The sequence below is a fragment of the Heptranchias perlo genome, chromosome 10 (genome assembly GCF_035084215.1).
Source record: "Heptranchias perlo isolate sHepPer1 chromosome 10, sHepPer1.hap1, whole genome shotgun sequence".
In the NCBI taxonomy this organism is placed as follows: domain Eukaryota; kingdom Metazoa; phylum Chordata; class Chondrichthyes; order Hexanchiformes; family Hexanchidae; genus Heptranchias; species Heptranchias perlo.
Genome location: NC_090334.1, coordinates 73,235,810 through 73,257,342, shown reverse-complemented (window position 1 = coordinate 73,257,342; position 21,533 = coordinate 73,235,810). Strand labels below are relative to the sequence as shown.

The following is a 21,533-nucleotide window of genomic DNA, read 5'->3' as shown; positions in this document are numbered from 1 at the left end:
GGGAGAGGAGATTTGCTAGAGGTATTCAAAACCACGAAGGGTCTGGACAATAGATAGAGAGAAACTGTTCCTATTGGCGGAAGGGTCAGGAACCAGAGGACATAGATTTAAGGTAATTGGTAAAAGAACCAAAGGTGACATGAGGAAAATCTTTTTTACACAGCAAGTGGTTAGGATCTGGAATGCACTGCCAGAGGGGGTGGTGGAGGCAGATTCAATCATGGCTTTCAAAAGGGTACTTGAAAGGAAAAATTTGCAGGGCTACAGGGATAGGGTGACGGAGTGGGACTAGCTGGATTGCTGGCACAGACTTGATGGGCCGAATGGCCTCCTTCCGTGCTGTAACTTTTCTACGATTCTACAATCTGTTTTTTGTAATGTTGGTTGAAGGACAAATATTGGCCAGGACACCGGGGAGAACTCCCCTGCTCTTTTTCAAAATAGTAACTTGGGATCTTTTACATCTGCCCGAAAAGACAGGGCATCAGCTTAATGTCTCATCTGAAAGACGGCACCTCCGACAGTGCAGCACTCCCTGGTGTGTTAGTCTGGATTCTCTGGAGTGAGACTTGAACCTACAACTTTCTGACTCAGTATGCAAGAGTGCTATCCACTGAGCCAAGGCTGACACAGTAAGTCACTGTATGTAAAGCACTTTGGGATGTTTCAGACTGATATAGTACTATATGCATGTAAGAATTTATTTTGGGATGTATTTATATTCAGTAACAGGCACAGCAGATGCAATCCTGCAATAAAACTTATTCTCAATCAAAACCTGCTGCCACTACCTATTAAATGCTGCAGTACTGGGCTGCTGCGCATAACCGGAAGCGTATTGTACATACCATATAACGATTGGCTGACTGCTACCCCACCCGGAAGTTATATGCACTTCCGCCCCGCAGTGTCTTCTTGCCCCCTTGTGGAAGGTGACCGTTCCCATGGATGTTGCTCGGCTGGCCTTATAATTGCAATGAGTCTGTGGAGGGGAGCGGGGGTGGTTTGTGGCCTCCGTGCTCAGGGTCGGGCTTGGCTGCTGGGGAGCAGAGGCTCTAGGAGATGCTCCTCCAACCGGGAGGAGCAGCAGGAGTCCGGGCCTCCGGAGCTGTACGATGTGGTCATCTCCGGCGGTGGGATGGTCGGCACTGCCATGGCCTGCGCTCTAGGTAGGACTCGAGGGTACTGGCCCACTGATAGAGCGGGGCCCGGGGGTTAATACGGATCCCAGGGCAGGGCGTATGGAGCTGCCAAGGTGGGAGAAACGTTAAGAGTGGGACCTATGGTCATAGGGTAGGGGGCTGAGTCCAAACCATTCAAATTCTTAAAGGTGCAACGGGCTATACTTTTACATAAATATAAATTAATTCCCTGCAGGTAATTCATGTTGGGGTATGGATTCATGGGGCATCAACAACCACCTAGAAAGACAAGGGTGGCAGGCAAATGGGAACAACACCACCTGCACGTTCCCCTCCAAGTCACACACCATCCCGACTTGGAAATATATCGTCGTTCCCTCATCGTCGCTGGGTCAAAATCCTGGAACTCCCTTCCTAACAGCACTGTGGGAGAACCGTCACCACACGGACTGCAGCGGTTCAAGAAGGCGGCTCACCACCACCTTCTCAAGGGCAATTAGGGATGGGCAATAAATGCCGGCCTTGCCAGCGACGCCCTCATCCCATAAAAAAATATTTTAAAAACCCAACCCCTTAGGTTACTGGACCGTTCTGTGGATCACAGCCGAGTCCGATCTAGGGCGTCTGAGGCAGTTGCAATAAAGATCTCTACGGGTTCTCGGAATAATGCTGAGAGTTGGAAATTGTAAACAATTTTACAACACCAAGTTATAGTCCAGCAATTTTATTTTAAATTCACAAGCTTTCGGAGCTTTAAAATAAAATTGCGAGAGTTGGAAAGATAGAGATGTTGAAGGGTTGGAAATGTGGATTGTGGTGGGGGATTAAGGTGTCCATGTTAATTGTAAAATGGTTAACAACTCCTTACCAAAATAAAGCAAAGTGGCAAGTGGAATTTCAAGAAGGTTGCTCTGAGTTAAAGTGCACATCGCATCAATCCTCAAGTATGTTACAACTGAGCAACTATAGGCCAGTCAGTTTAACCTTAGTGGTTTTAGAAATGATAATCTGGGACAGAATTAACAGTCACTTGGACGAGGGTAGATTGATTAGGGAAAGCCAGCATGGATTTATTAAAGGCAAATTGTGTTTAACTAACCTGATAGTTTTTTGATTTGGTAACGGAGATGGTAGATGAGGGCAGTGCAGTTGATGTGGTGTATATGGACTTACAAAAGGCATTTGATAAAGTGCTGCACGGTAGGCTTATCAAGATTGTGGCCCATGGAATAAAGGGGGCTATAGCAACATGGATACAGAATTGGCTAAGGGACAGGAAACAGAGTAGTGGTGAATGGTTGCATTTTGGACTGGAGGGAGGTGTACAGTGGTGTTCTCCAGGAGTCGGTACTAGGACCACTGCTTTTCTTAATAAATATTAATGACTTGGACTTGGATGTTCAGGGCACAATTTCAAAATTTGCAGATGATACAAAACTTGGAAAGGTAGTAAACAATGAGGAGGATAGTGATAGACTTCAAGAGGATATAGACAGGCTGGTGGCATAGGTGGACACATGGCAGATGGAATTTAACGCAGAAAAATGCGAAGTGATACATTTCGGTAGGAAGAACAAGGAGAGGCAAAATAAACTACTGGGCACAACTCTAAAAGGGGTACAGGAATAGAGAGATCTGGGGGTATATGTGCACAAATCATTGAAGGTGGCAGGACAGGTTGAGAAAGCGGTTAACAAAGCATATGGGATCCTGGGCTTTATAAATAGAGGCATAGAGTACAAAAGTAACATTCATGCCAGGCAATGACCAATTCCAACAAAAGAGTCTAACCACCTCCCCTTGACATTCAACTGCATTACCATCGCTGAATCCCCCACCATCAACATCCTGCTGGTCACCATTGACCAGAAACTTAACTGGACCAGCCACATAAATACTGTGGCTATAAGAGCAGGTCAGAGGCTGGGTATTCTGCGGCGAGTGACTCACCACCTGACTCCCCAAAACCTTTCCACCATCTACAAGGCACAAGATGGAATACTCTCCACTTGCCTGGATGAGTTGAGCTCCAACAACACTCAAGAAGATCGACCCCATCCAGGCCAAAGTAGCCTGCTTGATTGGCACCCTATCCACCACCCTAAACATTCACTCCCTTCACCACCAGCGCACCGTGGCTGCAGTGTGTACCATCCACAGGATGCCCTGCGGCAACTCGCCAAGGCTTCTTCGACAGCATCTTCCAAACCCGCGACCTCTACCACCTAGAAGAACAAGGGTAGCAGGCACATGAGAACAGCACCACCTGCACATTCCCCTCTAAGTCACACACCATCCCGACTTGGAAATATATCGCCGTTCCTTCTTCGTCGCTGGGTCAAAATCCTGGAACTCCCTACCTAACAGCACTGTGGGAGAACCTTCACCACATGGACTGCAGTGGTTCAAGAAGGTGACTCACCACCACCTTCTCCAGGGCAATTAGGGATGGGGAATAAATGCTGGCCTTGCCAGCGATGCCCACATCCCATGAACGAATAGAAAAAAGCATGGAAGCCTTGACGAACCTTTATAAAACACTGGTTCGGCCACAACTGCAGTATTGTGTCCAGTTCTGGGCACCGCACTTAAGGAAAATGTGAAGGCCTTAGAGAGGGTGCAGAAGAGATTTACTAGAAAGATTCCAGGGATGAGGGACTTTAGTTACATGGTTAGACTGGTGAAGCTGAGGTTGTTCTCCTTGGAGCAGAGACGGTTGCGAGGAGATTTGATAGAGCTATTCAAAATCATGAAGGGTCTAGACAGAGTAGAGAGAGAGAAACTGTTCCCATTGGTGGAAGGGTCAAGGACCAGAGGACATAGATTTAAGATGATTGGCAAAAGAACCAAAGGTGACCTGAGGGAAAACTTTTTTACACAGCAAGTGGTTAGGATCTGGAATGAACTGCTCGAGGGGGTGGTGGAGGCAGATTCAATCATGGCCTTCGGAAGGGAACTGGATAAGTACTTGAAAGGAAAAAATTTGCAGGGCTACGGGGATAGGGCAGGGGAATGGGACTAGCTGGATTGTTCTTGCATAGAGCTGGTGCTGTAACCTTTCTATGAGTCTGGTTAATAATGTTTCTTGTAAATGAGCTGTTGTGAAATGTAACATGTTTGCTGCTTTTAAAAACAAAACATTTTGAATGATCTTTATACAGTGACATTCTTGTATAGTTACATGAAAAAATTGAAATGAAAACTTGTATTACACTTGCTTCCTTTATTTCTCTGCAGCTTATGATCAGAATCTATCAGGGAAAAAGATCCTGTTACTGGAGGCTGGAAACAAAACAGATGGAAAGCTGCCAGAATTGCACAGTAACCGAGTGAGCACACTCACACCGGGCGCTGCGGCCTTCTTAAACCGTATGTTCCAGTTCACCCTTGGTACATTTATTCCAGTGTGTCGTGCTGGAATTAGTTATTTTGGTGGGGGGTGGGAGGTATCAGAGCGGAGTACTCAGACTAGCCATGTTGTTGAGTAACGCATCTGGGTTAGGTCGCTAGTCTTGAGAAGCTTGCATGCGTGGCTGGAGGATGCACTTCAATCGTCTCTTGCCTGCCTCTTCTTTCCAAACAGTAAAAAGTCAAGCTGCTGCTTCACTGTAAAGATGTGCTCTTATTTATGCTCATCAGGGTCAAGGGACTAGGGCACCAGAGAATTACTTTCTCCCTGTCTTTCCTCCTGCCCCTATACTTTGCATCTGATCACAGCATTGAGCACTTTCATTTCTCAATAATACAATTGCATTGTTTGTTTTTGTGCATGGTACACACTGCGTAAAATATTAAAAAGACCTCTTTCATTGTTTCAGCCTAATGTTTCTATCACTTTCACCTCTCCGTAGGTTTTGGAGCTTGGGATCATATATGCAACATGAGGTACAAGCCGTTCAAGAGAATGCAGGTAAACTCATTGTTGCTTTGGTGGGGTTTTTACCTGATTCATTTTCTACAATTGTTTTTGTGTTTGGTTTGTTTTTAAGGTTAGATTAAAGCTCCAGTGATGGCTCAGCGAGTTTAACCATTGACAAGCTCAGCCGTACACACCAGGAAGGTTCAGAGTTCAGTATCTAGTCTGTGAGGAGATTGCTGATATCAGCCAAGGAGACATCAGCAGTGCTGCAAGTGACCTTGGTTCCCTTGTGATATAGGGATTGGAAAATCGGGGTTCCTGCTCCTGATCACTAGCCAAACACCCCTATTTGGACTTCAGTTGAGGATAGGATCAGGTTCAGCTGATAAGCCCTTTGTGGTAGTCACTGTTCCACAGGGTGATTGGCACCTGTGGAGGTACGGATCAGCTATGATCTAATTGAATGGCGGAACAGGTTCAAGAGGCTGAATGGCCCATTCCTGTTTCTATTTTGTTTGAATATTGTCCACGACACTGGGGAGAGCTCCCCTGCTCGTCTTCAAAATAGTTCCATTGGATCTTTTACATCCACCTGAGAGGGCAGACGGGGCTTCAGTTTAACTTCTCAATTGGAAAATGGCATCTCCGATAGTGCAGCGGTCCCTCAGTACTGCACTAAAGTGTCAGCCTAGGTTCTGTGCTCAAGTCCCTTAAGTTGGAGTATTGACACTTAGATGAAGCACCTGAGGGCTACTGTCTATGGAACTGCACCCTAGTATGAATCAAAGACTTTTAAGAGATGATTGGCATGGGGAGAAATAGAAGGGAAAAAGATCAGAAGGTAGGGCAGAATAGCTTGTGTGCCCGTGTATCCACAAACTTCATTATCTGATCTTGTCACCCAACTAATGTACTGGAAAAAACAGAAACTAGAGAGGGAGGGAAGGAAAAATGGAGACTCAACAACAACAACTTGCATTTATATAGCGCCTTTAACATAGTAAACAGTCCCAAGGCGCTTCACATGAGCGTTATCAAACAAAATTTGACACAATCAGTGTTTTATAAATTCCTGAAGGGATTCGATGGTAAAGACATGAAACTCTTCATGCTTGAACATAAGAAGGGAACAAAATGAAACAATCATAAGATTACTGCAAGCTAAATGTAACTTAACAGTAACTACCTGAGACATCCTTGTGTGGAGAATATGGACTTGGTTGAAGCATTCATGAGAGAAAAGGGAAGAATCCTGATTCAACAAATGGTAGAGGGGTATGAGTTTGGTATGTGGGGTGGGGTGGGAGGGGGGGACATGAAAATGGACCTATTTGAGAAGCTGAGCTGAACTTACTGAATGTTTCTTGTTCCTTCCTTGAATGTTTAGATTATGCCGTGTTCTGTCGCTTCATCATTAAGTGCAATAGTGAGAGCGAACAGTGACTCTGAAACTCTAGCGTTTTCTCCTCAGGTTTGGGATGAATGCTCGGATGCTATAATTACATTTGATAAAGCTGACCTGTTGGAGGACATGGGCTTCGTGGTTGAGAATGATGTGGTGTTGTCAGCTTTATCTAAACAGCTGGCTGCCGCTGCTGGTAGGTGTTGACCTCCTTGAACCTAAGATGTTCTGAAAGCTTTCAAAACCAAGTTGCTGAGGTAATTGCAGTGCTACTCTTTTAGATCATCAATAGACGTGAACCGTTTAAACAATGCGTCAGGTCTTGTAGTTTTGCCACTTGGATTTATTTGCCTCTTTTCCAAAGGTGCTGACTCGTGTGGTTCCCAGAGTTTCACCCACCTGCCAGTATCTCGCTTTTGTATCAGTCTTTCAGATGAGACGTTAAGGCAAGACCCAAGGTTTTAAGGAGGGGGGTGGGGGGGGAAGGAGAGAGAGGTGGAGAGGTTCATTTCAGAGCTTAGGGCCTAAGCAGCTGAAGGCACGGCCGCAAATGGTGGAGCGATGAAAATCGGGGATCCGGAAGGGGCAAGAATTGGAGGAGTTCAGAGATCTCAAAGGTTGTAGGGCTGGAGGAGGTTACAGAGATATGGAGGGGTGAGGCCTTGGAGGGATTTGAAAACAAGGATAATAATTTTAAAATCAAGGTGTTGCTGAACTGGGAGGCAATGTAGGTCAGCGAGCACAGGGTGTAATAAATTGGATAGCCAGGTGGTCTTCAGTTGCTTCTGAGCCTTAATTCACAGAGCTCAACATTATTCACTCCACACCCTGGATAAGCTCACATATACATGGATACAAGAGAGTCCCCAATTGATACGCACCACCTGAATACAATTAACACTAATTGATATAAATCATATGGATACAATTAACACTGGGGTGATGGGTAGACGGGACTTGGCTCGAGTTAGGATATGGGCAGCAAAATTTTGGATGAGCTCAAGTTTTTGGAGGGTGAAAGGTGGGAGGCCAGCCAGGAAAGCATTGGAATAGTCGAGCCTGGAAGTAACAAAGGCATGGACGAGCTGAGGCGGGGGTGGAGACGGGCGACGTTACGGAGGTAGAAGTAGGTGGTCTTTGGTGACAGAGAGGATATGGGGTCAGAAGCTTAGCTCACCAATCTTCATGTGGTTGATGTTGACCCAGGTGTACAAGTGTTGCATTCCTCAGGACAGATGTCACAAAGCAACCCTTCCCATGGGGAAGAGAGCACGGATGTGAGGCAACTCCGGGAGTGGTGGTGAAAATGCATAAACAAGGATGGAATAGTTTGTGCTTAGCTTGGTGCTGTTTTTCTCAGACAGGGTGCATGTGTTATACAGGAGCAGAGTGGTGAACTACACATGGCCAGAACCCTACCTGTCACCTCACACCAACCCATGGGTGCACGTCGAACTGGCTGATGGGAGTAAACTTCAGACAAAGTTACTGGTGAGCATCAATGAACCCCTGAAACTCTCAGCTGTGGAGAACGTGCAATGGTTTTTTTTTAATATTGCTCTTCCAAGTTTCTCTTCTTAACTGAAGGTTTCAATTCATGTTGGGAGCCCATTTCAATGGGCACTGCAGTCCCTCTGGCACCTTGCCCAAGGAGCCATTCTTCATATGCGACAGCACATATGTTGGCCGTCTCCTCGATAAGCTCTGATATCACAGCTGAGGCTGTCCCTGTCCTCACCGGGAATCCGCTCGCACGTAATTCACGACGTGGGACCTGGCCAATTGTCCGTGATTCCTTGTTTTTCTTCTCCCTTTCTAGCTTAGGGATGCGAAGGCCTGTTGTAACATCCCTAGTACTGCCTGGCTGAGATTGGCCAACTCCACACAGACCTGGTTTTGAGCCTGGGACCTTCCACAGCACAAAAAAAAACATTTCCTTGATGCTGAAAAATTCAACTTTTTTATTTCTCTGCCTCTTTTCCACCACCAGCACCCCCTCCTCTTTCTGGGAGGGGGGAGAGAGTTGGAGGTGACCTGCTTTCGGGCCTCTTGACAGTGCTGCCCTGAAAGCAGCAGCTGGGAGATGAAGTTCCACACACCCTCATTCATATATATGTATTTTATTAATGTACAATCTACTAACTGATTACACTATCCAGCTCCCCCAGATGTTTTAATTTAAAAAAAATTACTCTTGCCCATCAAAAATGTGATAATCAAAAGTGAGTTAGAACCTACATGGCTCTCTAACAGTAGCAATGCAGGTTAACAAGGCCATTAAAAAAATGCAAACCAAGCACTGGGGTTCAATTCTTGAGCAACAGAATTGAAAAACAGAAAAGTTATGTTAAACTTATATAGAACTTTGGTTAGACCACACTTGGAGTATTGTGCACAGTCCTGGTCTCCATATAACAAAAAGTAAGGAATCTTACAACACAAGGTTATAGTCCAACTGTTTTATTTTCATTTTCAAATAAAACTGTTGGACTATAACCTGGTGTTGTAAGATTCCTTACATTTGTCAACCCCAGTCCATCACCGACATCTCCACATTATAACAAAAAGGATAGCGAGGCACTGGAGAAGGTGCAAAAAAGATTTACAAGGATGATACCAGAACTGAGAGGTTATAACTATCGGGGAAGACTGAACAGGCTAGGGCACTTTTCTCTAGAAAAGAGAAGACTGAGGTGTGTTCTAATAGAAGTCTTTAAAATGATGAAGGGGTTTGATAGGATAGATGTGGAGAAGATATTTCCACTTGTGGGGGAGTCCAAAACTAGGGGTCATAAATATAAGATAGCCACAAATAAGCCCTATAGGAAATTCAGGAGAAACTTCTTTACCCAGAGAGTGGTTAGAATGTGGAACTCGCTACCACAAGGAGTAGTTGAGGCGAATAGCAAAGATGCATTTAAGGGGATGCTAGATAAGAATATGAGGGAGAAAGGAATAGAAGGATATGCTTAAAGGGTGAAGTAGGATGGGAGGAGGCTTGTGTGGAGCATAAACACCGGCACAAATTAGTTGGGCCAAATGGTCTGTTTCTGTGCTGTAAATTCTATGTAATAATACTTAAACTATAGGATCTGGGGTTTGGGGAGGGGGTCACTGACCACTCCATCGTGTTGATTAAATGACTTTTTTGTTCAATTTAGCTTTACTACATTAAAGGGCTGTATCTCTCCTCTACATAGATCGGAGCAGACGGTCCAAACTCAATGGTACGGCAGTCTGCCGATATTCAGACCCTGCAGTGGAAGTACGATCAGTCTGCTGTGGTTGCTACCCTTCGTCTTGCTGAGGTAAGTACGCCCTTTTTGTCCTTGCTCACTGCTGTGAATGTATTTGGATTATTGACACGTGTCTGCAGTTTCTCAGGATGATAATTTCACTTGTAGTGAAATGAAGTGTGAGGTTGCCGTGACTACCTGTTTCTCCAAGTTGGCTGCTGCATTCGTCTAAATGACCAACAAGGCGAGTGTGATTGTGCCAAATTTTGACTAGCCGCTAGTATGGTTATAGACTCGGTGGTTGTGTAAGATACCTGCTTAATGTGACCCCGGTCTGGTGTGGAGGCACGGTGGGTCAGCGCACCGGTGCTGTGCACTAGTGGGGTAGGATGTCAGCTTGTGTCACAGTGCCTCGCGCGGTGTCTCCCTGATTTCAGATGTGCTGTTGAGTCAACAAGTAACAACTAACGGAGACGGGGGTTGGGGGGGGGGAGGAAGGGTGATCAGAGTGACTGGGTGACGCCTCTTTTCACCGCTGAAGGGCATTGGGTGCCAGCAAGCCACGTGAGCCACCTTGGAGGGTGGGGTCTGCTGAAGAGAATGACCAAACAGAATGTTGTGTGATTGACTGGCGTTGCTTCTAACTATTTTTCTTTTAATTCCTTAGCCTACTGATAACAATGTGGCTTGGCAGCGGTTTCTGGTGACTGGACCAATTGCAATGCTTCCGGTACGCTTCATTTTAAATTTAAATTTCTTTTTGGAACTAAAAGACGGAGACTTTCTGTAGCTGTTGCACTAAAAGGGTTTGTCATAAAGTCACAAACTCCTTGATTAAAATGTTCCCAGTACCGCAATCCTTCCATTATTCTGTCTGATTTTGAGAGCTGTATCACAGCTGTTCTTTCCACATATCTAATTGTTGCCCACGATTAGGGTAGATGTATTTTGATATCCCAGCATGAGGATGTTTATGCGACGTGCTTCTGACCTAATCCTTGAGCCTCTCTTTCTGTGTTTCTCCAGCTCTCCGATACTGTCAGTTCCTTGGTGTGGTCGACTTCCCACCAGCATGCATCCGACTTGCTCAGCATGAATGAAGAGACGTTCGTGGACGCCATCAATTCCGCTTTTGTAAGTGGACTGTGCAGAGTTAAGCCATGTAGATCGGAAGGTTCTAGATTGGATATCTGTCTGTGCAGAGTTAGCTGATTTCAGCTGGGGCAACGTTTGGCCTTAGAACCCGACGACTAGAGAGGGGGAAAAAACCAACCAGGATCGCTGCTTCTGATCAATGTCCACCATTCCTGGAATATGCATGCATATATGGACATTGGATGCGAATAGGACCAGGCTGGGTTCTGATGCCCCCCCCTCCCCATCTATGTATATTATTAACAAACATGCATAGGTGCCTGTCCAACTTCCTGTTGTCACAATTTTGGATCACACTTTTATGTTCGCATTTAACATTGAAACTGCCTATGTAAACATTTAGAATGGAAACCCTGTATGTAAACAGCTGTAAGTACCTGTAACAATGTAGTTGCAGGCTCTGGCCAGTAGGTGGTACTATGGAGCAAATTTCTGAAATCTTTTCCCCAACTTATTGCTGTATGTTATAGTCATTAAATGACAAGTGGGAAACACCATGGACAGTTTATTAGTGGCGATTTAAAAATACAGGCTCTCAACACTTACAGTGCAGACTCTCCCCTGCAAAATGACCATTTATGTGAGGTGATGAAATAGCAACCACACAGCAAGCTTCCAACAAGAGTCACCACCTTCAGGAGAGGAGGATAGAAAATTGTGGGAAAAGAAATGGAAACTTCTGTTGCTGTGAATTTAAAAAAAAAAAATTGATAATGTTTTATGTTTTAAATGGATTCCTGTCAAGGTGCACACTGGAAACCCATGTCCTACTGCTTTACAGCACAACTTGTGTCAGTCTTTTTTTTATTTGCCTGGAGCTCTCCCATTCTGTGACTGTTCCCCTGCTACAAAGGCAGGCTGGAGACTCAATCCAAATACTTCTTCCATCATTTTATTTCGTCTTCTCTTCTTGGACGTTGGCTCGTGCTACGACGTGGGCTGGTAAGCCCTCCGGGACCAGTCTCGTGAGACCGTTATTTATGTGCGAGTCTAAACTGTTGAGTATTGGTGGGCTGTTTGTCCTCCGGGGCATCGTAGCCACAGCCCAATTCTGTCCTCGCCTGACATTCTCAGACATGCACTTCCCTCCCTACCTATTGGGAGATACTTGGCCTCCATTTGAATCTGCTACATAGCCATGGATGAAATTAGCAATTCAGTATGTGGAAGATTGCAGTTATAGGCCCACAATTTTATTACTCCCCGACACTGCAGTCTTAATCTATGGTTCAATTTTATTTTGAGGTTGATGGAATGTGGAATTGTATATCATTGTCACCTTTTGCAATTTTTGACCATTTTTCCACAGAAAGGATTTGGGAGGTTGGGGGGGAGGGGGTAAACACTGTTATTCTTAGATGTTGTGTTTTTAAAGCAATGTTTCACACAAGTTTAGAGACAAGCCCAGCAAAGGCAATGAGAATGTTAAAACTCAGAATAGTTAGGAGTTATTTTGTTTAAGATATGCAAGACAACCCACCGATGTAGGAGAGCGTGGCATATTCATTATTTTGTGTTATTACACCAAAACACGTTGAACTGATTGAAATAAGTAAATCCAAATGTTACTGTTGCTCTTAAGTTCACGTACTGTGAAATAGAACAGCTTAACAATTCGTATCCGGCCTCAACTCAAGTGTTTTCTCAGTCCGCCTTCAAAGAGATTGGAGAAGCACACATGCGAAAGACACGAATATCCAGTGCAGATCACAAGGGGCTATATATCTAATTATATCAACTATAATTAGATAGTTATATAACTAATTATATCTACTATAACGAGATATAGTTTAAAAAATCTAATTATATCTACTATAACGAGAAATAGTTATATATCTAACTACACAATAGTGTATGATAGGTTACGTTATTATATAGTTGGATGTTGAGCAGTACGGGCACAGCCCTAAATGTAAGATGCTCAGATTGCTACGGGAGTGACTGGCACCGCTGTACCCAAGAGAATATGTAAGGCCAGACCTAAACTTGTAACAATTATGTTATGATAACATTTTAATTTGTGACGAATGGGGCTAAAATCCTGATTAATCCTCGAAGAAGAATTTTTATTGAATTACATTTTCTGACTTTTTTTTGTAGTGGAGTAATGAGAATCACTCTGAATTCGTTGACACTGCCAGCTCCATGTTCAGGACCGCTTTTATGTTCCTGATGCCATCGGGCACGTCAGTACGCCAGCTGCCACCAAGTGTGGCTCACATCGACCCAAAGAGCAGGGCCATGTTTCCGCTCGGGCTGGGCCATGCCACCAAGTATGTTGGACCGCGAGTTGCCCTCATCGGGTAAGATAATGTGTATTTATTTTTCTCCCTGTCTCCTTGCGGTCCTGACTTATGAGGTCAAAGGTTTCTAGGAAGCCAACTTGCTTCCAGGTCTTAGCCAGTGTTGTAAGGCTGGTCACTGGGAAGTGCACAAGACCTGGCTGTGGATGGCTGTCCTTCTGATTTCTGCAGCAAAGCATTTGCACTGTGCCTCCTCGCATCAGGACAGTGAAAATCTGAAGGTGCACTTTGGCGAATCCTTGCATCTTACCAATCCGCAGCACAGCACGTTGGGCGCTCCAGATACCAGCTCCACCCCTGAGCACGTTCTAATGTGTGATCTTACAGATTCACTACAAAATGACACAAACGCATGCTGTTAATGTAAAGACTTGCATTTATCTTAACACCTCAAACATCTGAAAAATGCTTCATGTGCAATGACTTACTTTGAATTGTAGTGACCGTTGTTAGTTAGGCACAAGGCTCCATTTGATTTGAATTGAATCAGGATTCTTTGTGAAGGTACAGGGGCTAAGTTCTGATTTGGAATCTGAAGCAATTGGTGAATGTAATGGAATTTTGGAAATTGACCCATTATTACTGTGAAAAACGTTGTCTTTTTTTGAGAAGCAAAAGCCATATTTTGGAAGCATTTCCCTTTTGATTTTTGCAGTGGGGGTCTCCAACAAGTTTGTTTTCTCTTCCCCCACCCTGGTGCTGAGCTTCCGATCTCAGCTTTACTGCTGTGAGCCTGTGCTAAGTGGAGGCCTTACATGGACTGTTATTCCCAGGCTGCCCAGATATTACCCTAGAAACTAACGCCACCGTTATCGGTGCAGGCCTGAGAGCAGACGAGGTACAGGTGGTGCATTGCTCAAAGGGACCCCCGGTCCCAGAGGAGGAGTGGGGAGGAGAGGGGGTGGGAAAAGAAATTGAACTCATATTCTCACAAAATCAAAATAGTTGCAAAAATCCAAAAGCGAATGTTAATTTATGCCCTCCTGTCAAGTTTTACTGAGTACATGCTCGATTGCACTGCCTGAAAGGGTGGTGGAAGATGATTCAATAGTAACTTTCAAAAGGGAATTGGATAAATACTTAAAAAGGAAAAATTTGCAGGGCTATGGGGAAAGAGCAGGGGAGTGGGACTAATTGGTTAACTCTTTCAGAGAGCCGGCACAGGCACAGTGGGCCAAATGGCCTCCTTCTGCGCTCTGTGATTCTATATTTTATTCTAAGATTCCTTTGGCGGAACTGATTAAACAAAGTTACTAAGCACAACGGTGCAAGGAGCTGAATTAGCACGTACAGTGTTGGTGCTGAAATGATCTGGTTTAATGACTTGTCCCTAAAAGAAATAACTTCGATTTATAAAGTGCCTTTCATGTCCATGGGGCGTCTCTAAAAGCTTCACAACCAATGAATTACTTTTGAAGCGTAGCCACTGTTAAGTAGGAAATCGTGGCAACCAATTTGCACAAAATAAGATCCCCGTAACAGCAAATGTGATGAACGACCGGTTAATCTGTTTTTGCTGGTGTTGGTTGAGAAATGGACACTGAGATATTCAACTGACAGTCCAGCTCCTTGTGTGCTCTGGGGTTCAGTAGTTTTTATCAGCTAGGTCTTACTCTAATGAAGTCATCATCGATAATAAAAAAAAAATTCCGTAAATATACTGAGTGACAATTCTGTAACCGTCACTCTGCTAAATAAACGTGAGCCTTCCGTACAGTTTGAACAGCAAATACTGTGTCGAGCACTTTGTGTTTAAACCCTGATTTCCCTCCTTCAATTAGAAATAATACAAATGAAGCCTGGTTGCCTTGATGTGACCTGGTAGGGCAGGTGGTTTCACTCTCGTAATAAATCTTCTCTTCACCTGTGATTTCTCTTTCTGTAGTGATGCTGCTCACAGAGTTCACCCATTAGCAGGCCAGGGAGTCAACCTGGGCTTTGGGGACGTGTCCAGTCTCTCGCAACATCTCAGCGAGGCTGCCTTCAATGGCAAAGACCTAGGTAGGAGAACCTTTATGTCTCTGCATAGTGTGAGAGAATTGGGTTATTTTGGGTGGGGCTGGCAGTCAGAGAACACCTTATCTTTCGATGCATTCTCACTTTTAGGGGTTCTGGACTTTGCAATGTCATGCTGCAGGTGTCAGTGTTCTGAACCCTGGATATCCCACTAGATGCTTATTTTCCTTTTCACATTTTATAGGCCGTTCTTCATGGAATGAGCTCAACCATGTGATTGTTGGCAGGCTCTTTGACTGCAGAGGGCATCACAGCCACACTTGGCCCCTGACATTCATGGCCATGCAGGCTGCCCAACACCAGCAGATATTGATCAAGAACAATGGCTTTTTTTTTTCCCCTGCTCCCTAGCCCAGGGATGCTGATGCCATTTTCAGCACCCCAACTGATAACAGCTTGGCGCAGATTAGAAATTGAACCTGGCACCTTCAGGCAATAGCACTATAGTGTGGGACAATGCTTTACCCAGTAGGCTATCAAGGACCTGGACTGAGACTGCCAATAACTCATCAGCCAGCTTTCTTTTAGCAGTTATAAAGAATGAAAGCCTGTGTTTAGGCCAAGTTTCCAGCCATATCAAGGAAGGAAAAGGGCAATAATTTGTAATCTGCAGCTCTCCCCAGCCTTCAATCTATTATTTATAATGCTTTTCATTCCCTATAAAGATCACTTGTTCTTCTGAGCAGCATTAACTTTGGTAGAACTGAGTTGACCGTACTGTGGTTTGACCGTTGAGTCACTGTCTCACCTTGTTTACCCAGGGTCTACCAAACACCTGAATGCATTTGAAAGCGAGCGTCAGAGACATAATCTCCCTATCATGGCTGCAATAGACCTGCTGAAGAGACTGTATTCAACCAAAAGTACACCAATGATCTTGCTGAGGAGCCTTGGCCTGCAAGCAACAAATGCCTTTGTACCTATTAAGGTAATCTGGTGAAGCCATAAGCCATTTTGCTGCGCATTATAAGAATGTGAGGTATGGAATAAGACAAGGGTTTGAATACTGAAGGATTAATTCCACTGGTCTATAAATTGGTAACAAAGGGCAGATAAACTTGGGTTTGGCATTAGAAGCATAATGGGGAGGTTAGAACATGTGTTTTCATAGAAAGAGTTATCAGAATATGGAATGCATGAGCACAAGTGGCTATTCAGATAATTAGATAAACACTCGAAGATGAAAAGTATTAAAGGCTGCAGACAAAGTCTGGAGTCCAACCTCATCCAAGGTTGCTCTTGCACACCACCTAGAGGCCATATTAGAATGGCATTGGCAGAGGCCTCCAGATTCGTGGCCCTGTCATTTCAAGGGTTGAAAAAAGCACGCTCTCCTGAAGGAAAATGAGCATTTGAGCAAAACTGGCTTGAGTTTTGCCTATGATTTTGGCTTTTTTTTTACAAAAACTTTTTCATTGTTTTCCAGGAGCAAATCATGGCATTTGTCAGTAAGTGAATTGAATTCTGAAAACTGCACTGGATTTTTTCTGTCTCGGGAGGATGCTGCGAGTTCTGGCTGATGTGAAGTTTTGTAATAGGTTCTTGCTGTTTGCTCCAAAGGACTGATTCTTTGTAATTTATTACTTTTGAATTGAATACATGGTAAATATTGGACTGATTTGTATAATCTCAAAGAATTCTTGGCCAGCCTGCATCCAGTGTAGAGTCTGTCACATGGCACCGCACAGCATGGGTGGTGAATGGCGTGTGTTGTCTAAAAATATTTAGAATGACTCAAACACCCACTCACTGGTCACACTTGTCTTGTGGTTTGTGACAATCCAGTGCTTTGTTAGACCTTGAAGAAAAATACAAGTCCATTCAGACTTAGGAATCTTAACAAGTGGATTAAAAAAGTAAAAAATTTGGTACATCAGTTAAATGTTTGGCTCTGTTTAAATGTTCTAGTATTCAATAGCCCTGCTATAGGCTACAGTATACATTTATATCACTGCCGTTTACTTATGGAAAGGGAGTATACCTGTTCTGTCTGAACAGTATGGAGGGACTTAAAGGTGGTGGTGTAAGTTAGACAATTTCTGGGCTTCAGGAAATCCCAGAACCTGTTGTATCCCATGCAGCTCAGGCCAATACAAATTTGAAGGCGAGGGGGAGAAAGCAGACTTATGAGAGCCACCATAAGAGCATACACTGCTGCTTACAAATTATGTTTTTAAAAGGCAAAAAAGTGAAATTACAAATGATAAAGGACAGAAAAGTAATACTCATGTTTTACTATTTGTAATTTTATTAATTTTTATGTAAATACTTGTTAAAGATTGGACTGATATTGCAGGCGGTGTCTTCAGAAGTGACAAAACTACTGAAGTGAGTGATCACAAAACAGCAGGGTTTCTAAAACAGCAAGATTGCAAATTTACCAAACCCTTCAGTCGTTGCCTAGGTAAACTCCAATTACAGGTGGTTACTTATGCAAAGGCCATCTGTGGACTTGTGTTGTGTCTCAACTGGATTTCCACATATTAGAGCAGAATGCATTTGGCTTCAAAGTTCAGCTTATGATCTTCCAATCTTTGTGTTGAGGTTTTTGTCAACTTGATATCTAGATGACTGTAATGAGTTACCTGGGTAACAGTTTAATGATTGCTATTTTGAAGTCATTGCTCTCTAAAGGCAAATTAATTTATTACAGTTCCTATTGCTAATTTAAAAGTCTGATTTTTGCTAATGTTTAATGGATCAATTCTGAAGACAGCTCCCTGCCAAAGCAGTAAGTTTTTTTTCCCCCAACTTTTCTACCTTATTAAATAATTCTAGAACCAGCTTTTGATATCGCTCTTCAATGACAATCCCTGCTCAAGAAATATGATTTGTTTTAGGATCAGAAAGCAGTGAACTTTTTCAATCCAGTAAAATTATGTCCTACATATTGAAATGTGGATTGATGTACTAAAAATTTAATTATGTTGCATTAAACAAAATCACATTACAGCTGTTGATAGAGAAACTATCTCCTTTACAAACTAGGCCCTGGGAATATTGTAATTTTTTTAAAAACTAAATTATTTATGACCATTGTACTAATTTTTGCAGGAAATCTACAGCACTAGTAGTGTTCTGCAGGTTTTAGATGCTCAGCAATTGTGTCTAATTTAATTTCCATTACATTGTTATTCTACCAGCAGCAGTTTCCTAGAATACTCGATAGGAGAAGGAGGCAGGAGCAGGAAAGATCTGCTTTCTTTACATTGTGTCTTATTTGGGTTCATAAGATATAAATAAGTAAAATTCATTCACAATACTTTGAGGATATTAAGAAAATTCCAAGTTAAAATAATTATTCCAAGACTACAGAGGGCAGACAGGGAGACAGTTAATTTAAAAAAAATACTAGTATGACCTTCCTGTGGTCTAGTTTGTAAAAGGAGAAAGAGAAACTGGCAACAGTTATAATGTGTAATTTTTAAATTCAATACAAAATTAAATTTTAGTACAAGTCAATCAACACGTAGGACATAATTTTACTGGATTGAAGTAGGGTGAAACAAAAGGTTCACAACTTTATGATCCTGCATGCCTGAATTTCTGAAAGCATTCCCTGTGTCTTTAAGCTCTGTTCCAGAAGGATTAAAGATGAATAATTTACACTCTAGTGAATTAGGACGTGCAGCTGAGGAGTTGCAGATGTTCTTGCATTTGAATGATCAGTCAATAAAGCTTTGTCTATGGGCTGTGCAGGTGTACCACAGAGACTCAGGAACCATATTTAATTTTATTACCATGAATCTACCTACATTTCAAGTTGCAGAGACTATTAAAGTTCAAATGGGACAAATAAATATGCTGTGCAGATAGGACGCAGTTGCCTGGCTTCGAAGGCCAGCTTAAGGGGTGTGGGAGCTTCTGCTAAAAACTTCTACCTGTACGATAGGTGAGAATGCAGATTCTTGCCCTTCTGCTAAATATTCTGGTAGTGTGGCTGAAAGCAACGAAGACAGAGCAAGTAGCACTTATCCAATATTCATTTTTTTATTAAATTCTGAATGTAAATACAATTCATAATGATAAATGTACCATTGAATTTACATCACATGACAAGGACATTTGGAACATTAAACTGTGCGTGTAGATGTCCTGAATTCCTTTCAACTTAAAAAAAAGTCACGAGTGAACTTTTATATAAAGTACTCACTAATTACAGCCATCATGCAGTTAAATAATGTGCAATATAGCATTTTTTTTTAAAAAGCAAGAATCATTTTGTACCACAGGAGCTAGCACAAATTCTAGAGTTCATAGAGATGAAGTACAACTACAAGGAGTTGGCATACAGTAGCCATGTGTGTGCTAACCTCTCTGCCTAAAGTGCTCTTCTGCTTCCCAAAACCACGAGCTTTAGTTGGTTGATGGTTGGGCTGCAAGCAGGATAGTTTTCAATTTGAGGGAGGTGTTAAGTTGCTGAGGCAGTGGTTGGATACGAGTTTGTTGGTCTGGTGAGCTAGTCAAACTCAAGAATGGAACTCAGACAACTTTAAAGCATAGGTTGGATTATGAGGGGTACATCATCCCAGTGGCTGGAAGTGAAATAATTTTTAAAAAAACTAGGTGATTTTAACAGCTGGTTAATGTTTCCAGTGCTACTTTTTGTTACAGCTCTACCCTTAGATTTAAAACACTACAGAACAGCAGCATAGTAATAACCTGAGAGAGGTCTTACAGAAACAGTAGGACAGCAATAATCTCACAGTGCTACAGTTTATTGCACAAGAGTACAACTCGTAAGCAGTTTATGTAAGAGATGACAAAGTTTAGTTAAGGCAGGACCATACATCTACCACAGTGTTGGAAATACTTGATTCAAACTTTATGAATTCAAACTTGTCCAAAAGTTACATTTTAAATTTATATAGATGTTAAAAGTGATCCATTTTCAAGGCTGTAACTGAAAATCTAAATGTGGTAATCAAGAGACATTATTTTTCCTCTGTTTGCTTGCTTTAAAATTCCCTTTCTCTTCCACCTCCCTGCTATATCCAGACAGGCTGCTACCAGGTCCCTGGAATCCAAAGGCAAACAGCTCCAGGGTAAAAACTACTTTAACCTGGTCACTAGATGGCGTGCAAGATAGGCCATGGGCAGCAGCCTTCATTCTTCACAGGAGGGGTTAAAATGCCTTCCCCTGCTGGTACAGCCAAGATTGGTTCTCAACAGGAGGGTTTAACATTCTAGTGCCCCAACAATTTTAATCATAAAACATCCCAATCAACTTCAAGATTAAGCTTCTATTTAAGGTAACAAATCTATATTTGTGATCAAATCTGGTGCGAGATGTAATTTTTGAACATTATGGTAATTTTTAAAAGTTCACATCTTTAGTCACTATCACTAGAACAGTAATCATGGTTTGTTCCTCCTTTCAAAAAAAAATCAGCTGTATTTAAATCAAGGTTATGAACTGATCTACAGCTTCATTTTCTTTTCATGATGATTTATGATTTTCAGTTAGAGTGGGAGCACTAACCAAATTAAATTGTTAACACTAAAAAAGTATTGGAGCATATCAAAGTTGCTCCCAAATTGCAAAAGAAGAGCTTGTACTGCACAATTATCACCCTATGCCATGTTGGAGTCAAAGGAGGTGTTGAGGATTTCCATGAAAGATGACAATACCAACTTTTTTTTTTTGCACGTCCATAGAAGGTTATAGTTTTTAATATTTCCAATCTTATTTTATCCATGAGTAGAATCAAAAACAGAGTGGCTTTCCCCGCCCCCCCACTTCATGAAGCAATGAGACCCCCAGTGCAAAGGTGAGATAACTACTGAGACAAGTCTTCTCTGGATTGTATTCAGTGGGTGGAGTCCAGTTTGGAACTAGAGTATCTTTCTCTCTGCAGGTGTAAATCACAGCATTCATACTTTCAAAAATAGTACCACAATCATGTGCATCACTACCCTCTTAAATAAAAATCTTTTATGCCAGGTTTTTTTTTCATGGAGCAGTCTTCAATGACTGGATGAGGTGGAACGCTGCTCCTAGTGCCCAGCTAGTTTCTATATTATTGACTTTCTTGGTCAGCTGTGAAAACAATAAATGCAAGGGTGAGAAATGCTACCACAAAACAAAACTCCATCCAGAGCAAGTCGAAAAGGCAGACAAAGTGGGAGGCAATTGAGTGGAAGGAGCCATAACAATAAGCATTAGGTTCTTCAATTTTACTCTTAAATTTAGAAAACCTTTTATTTAACAACTTTTAATTTAAAAAAACTACCTCCAGATTAAGTGAGTGACCATAAACTGTGGGTTGTCATTTAGCTTGTATGCCTTTAAGTCCCTTGGTCATTTTAGCATTATTCAAAATAAAATCTGTTTTCAAATGATTTTATCTGAATTTACTTGGATTTTTTGGGAGTACAATGCCCCCCACCCCAGATTTCTCTTTTTAAAATATAAAAAAA

At 42.7% G+C, this 21,533-nt stretch overlaps 2 protein-coding genes across 2 annotated transcripts in view; one reads left to right on the top strand and one right to left on the bottom strand.

Moving 5' to 3' along the window:
- The first annotated feature begins 895 nt into the window (after window positions 1-895).
- On the top strand, window positions 896-21,455 carry coq6 (coenzyme Q6 monooxygenase). Its single transcript, XM_067992011.1, has 12 exons — window positions 896-1,169; window positions 4,380-4,511; window positions 4,994-5,052; window positions 6,473-6,599; window positions 7,764-7,894; window positions 9,604-9,711; window positions 10,307-10,369; window positions 10,666-10,773; window positions 12,895-13,097; window positions 14,983-15,098; window positions 15,875-16,041; window positions 16,540-21,455. The coding sequence occupies exons 1-12, from the start codon at window positions 977-979 to the stop codon at window positions 16,567-16,569; spliced, it is 1,437 nt and encodes a 478-aa protein (XP_067848112.1). The 5' UTR covers window positions 896-976; the 3' UTR covers window positions 16,570-21,455.
- Window positions 19,083-21,533, bottom strand: part of entpd5a (ectonucleoside triphosphate diphosphohydrolase 5a) — a 44,150-nt gene continuing 41,699 nt past the window's right edge. The window contains exon 14 of the mRNA XM_067992012.1: window positions 19,083-21,153. Coding sequence (XP_067848113.1) covers window positions 21,067-21,153 — 87 coding nt within the window. The 3' untranslated portion in view covers window positions 19,083-21,066. The remainder of the gene's footprint in view (window positions 21,154-21,533) is intronic.

Excerpts from the sequence above, each read along its gene's own strand:
- coq6 (XM_067992011.1), top strand. The coding sequence starts at position 977 with ATGAGTCTGTGGAGGGGAGCGGGGGTGGTTTGTGGCCTCCGTGCTCAG. Across the intron at positions 4,512-4,993 it reads CGCTGCGGCCTTCTTAAACC|GTTTTGGAGCTTGGGATCAT; the intron begins GTATGTTCCAGT and ends ACCTCTCCGTAG. Across the intron at positions 6,600-7,763 it reads ACAGCTGGCTGCCGCTGCTG|ACAGGGTGCATGTGTTATAC; the intron begins GTAGGTGTTGAC and ends TGTTTTTCTCAG.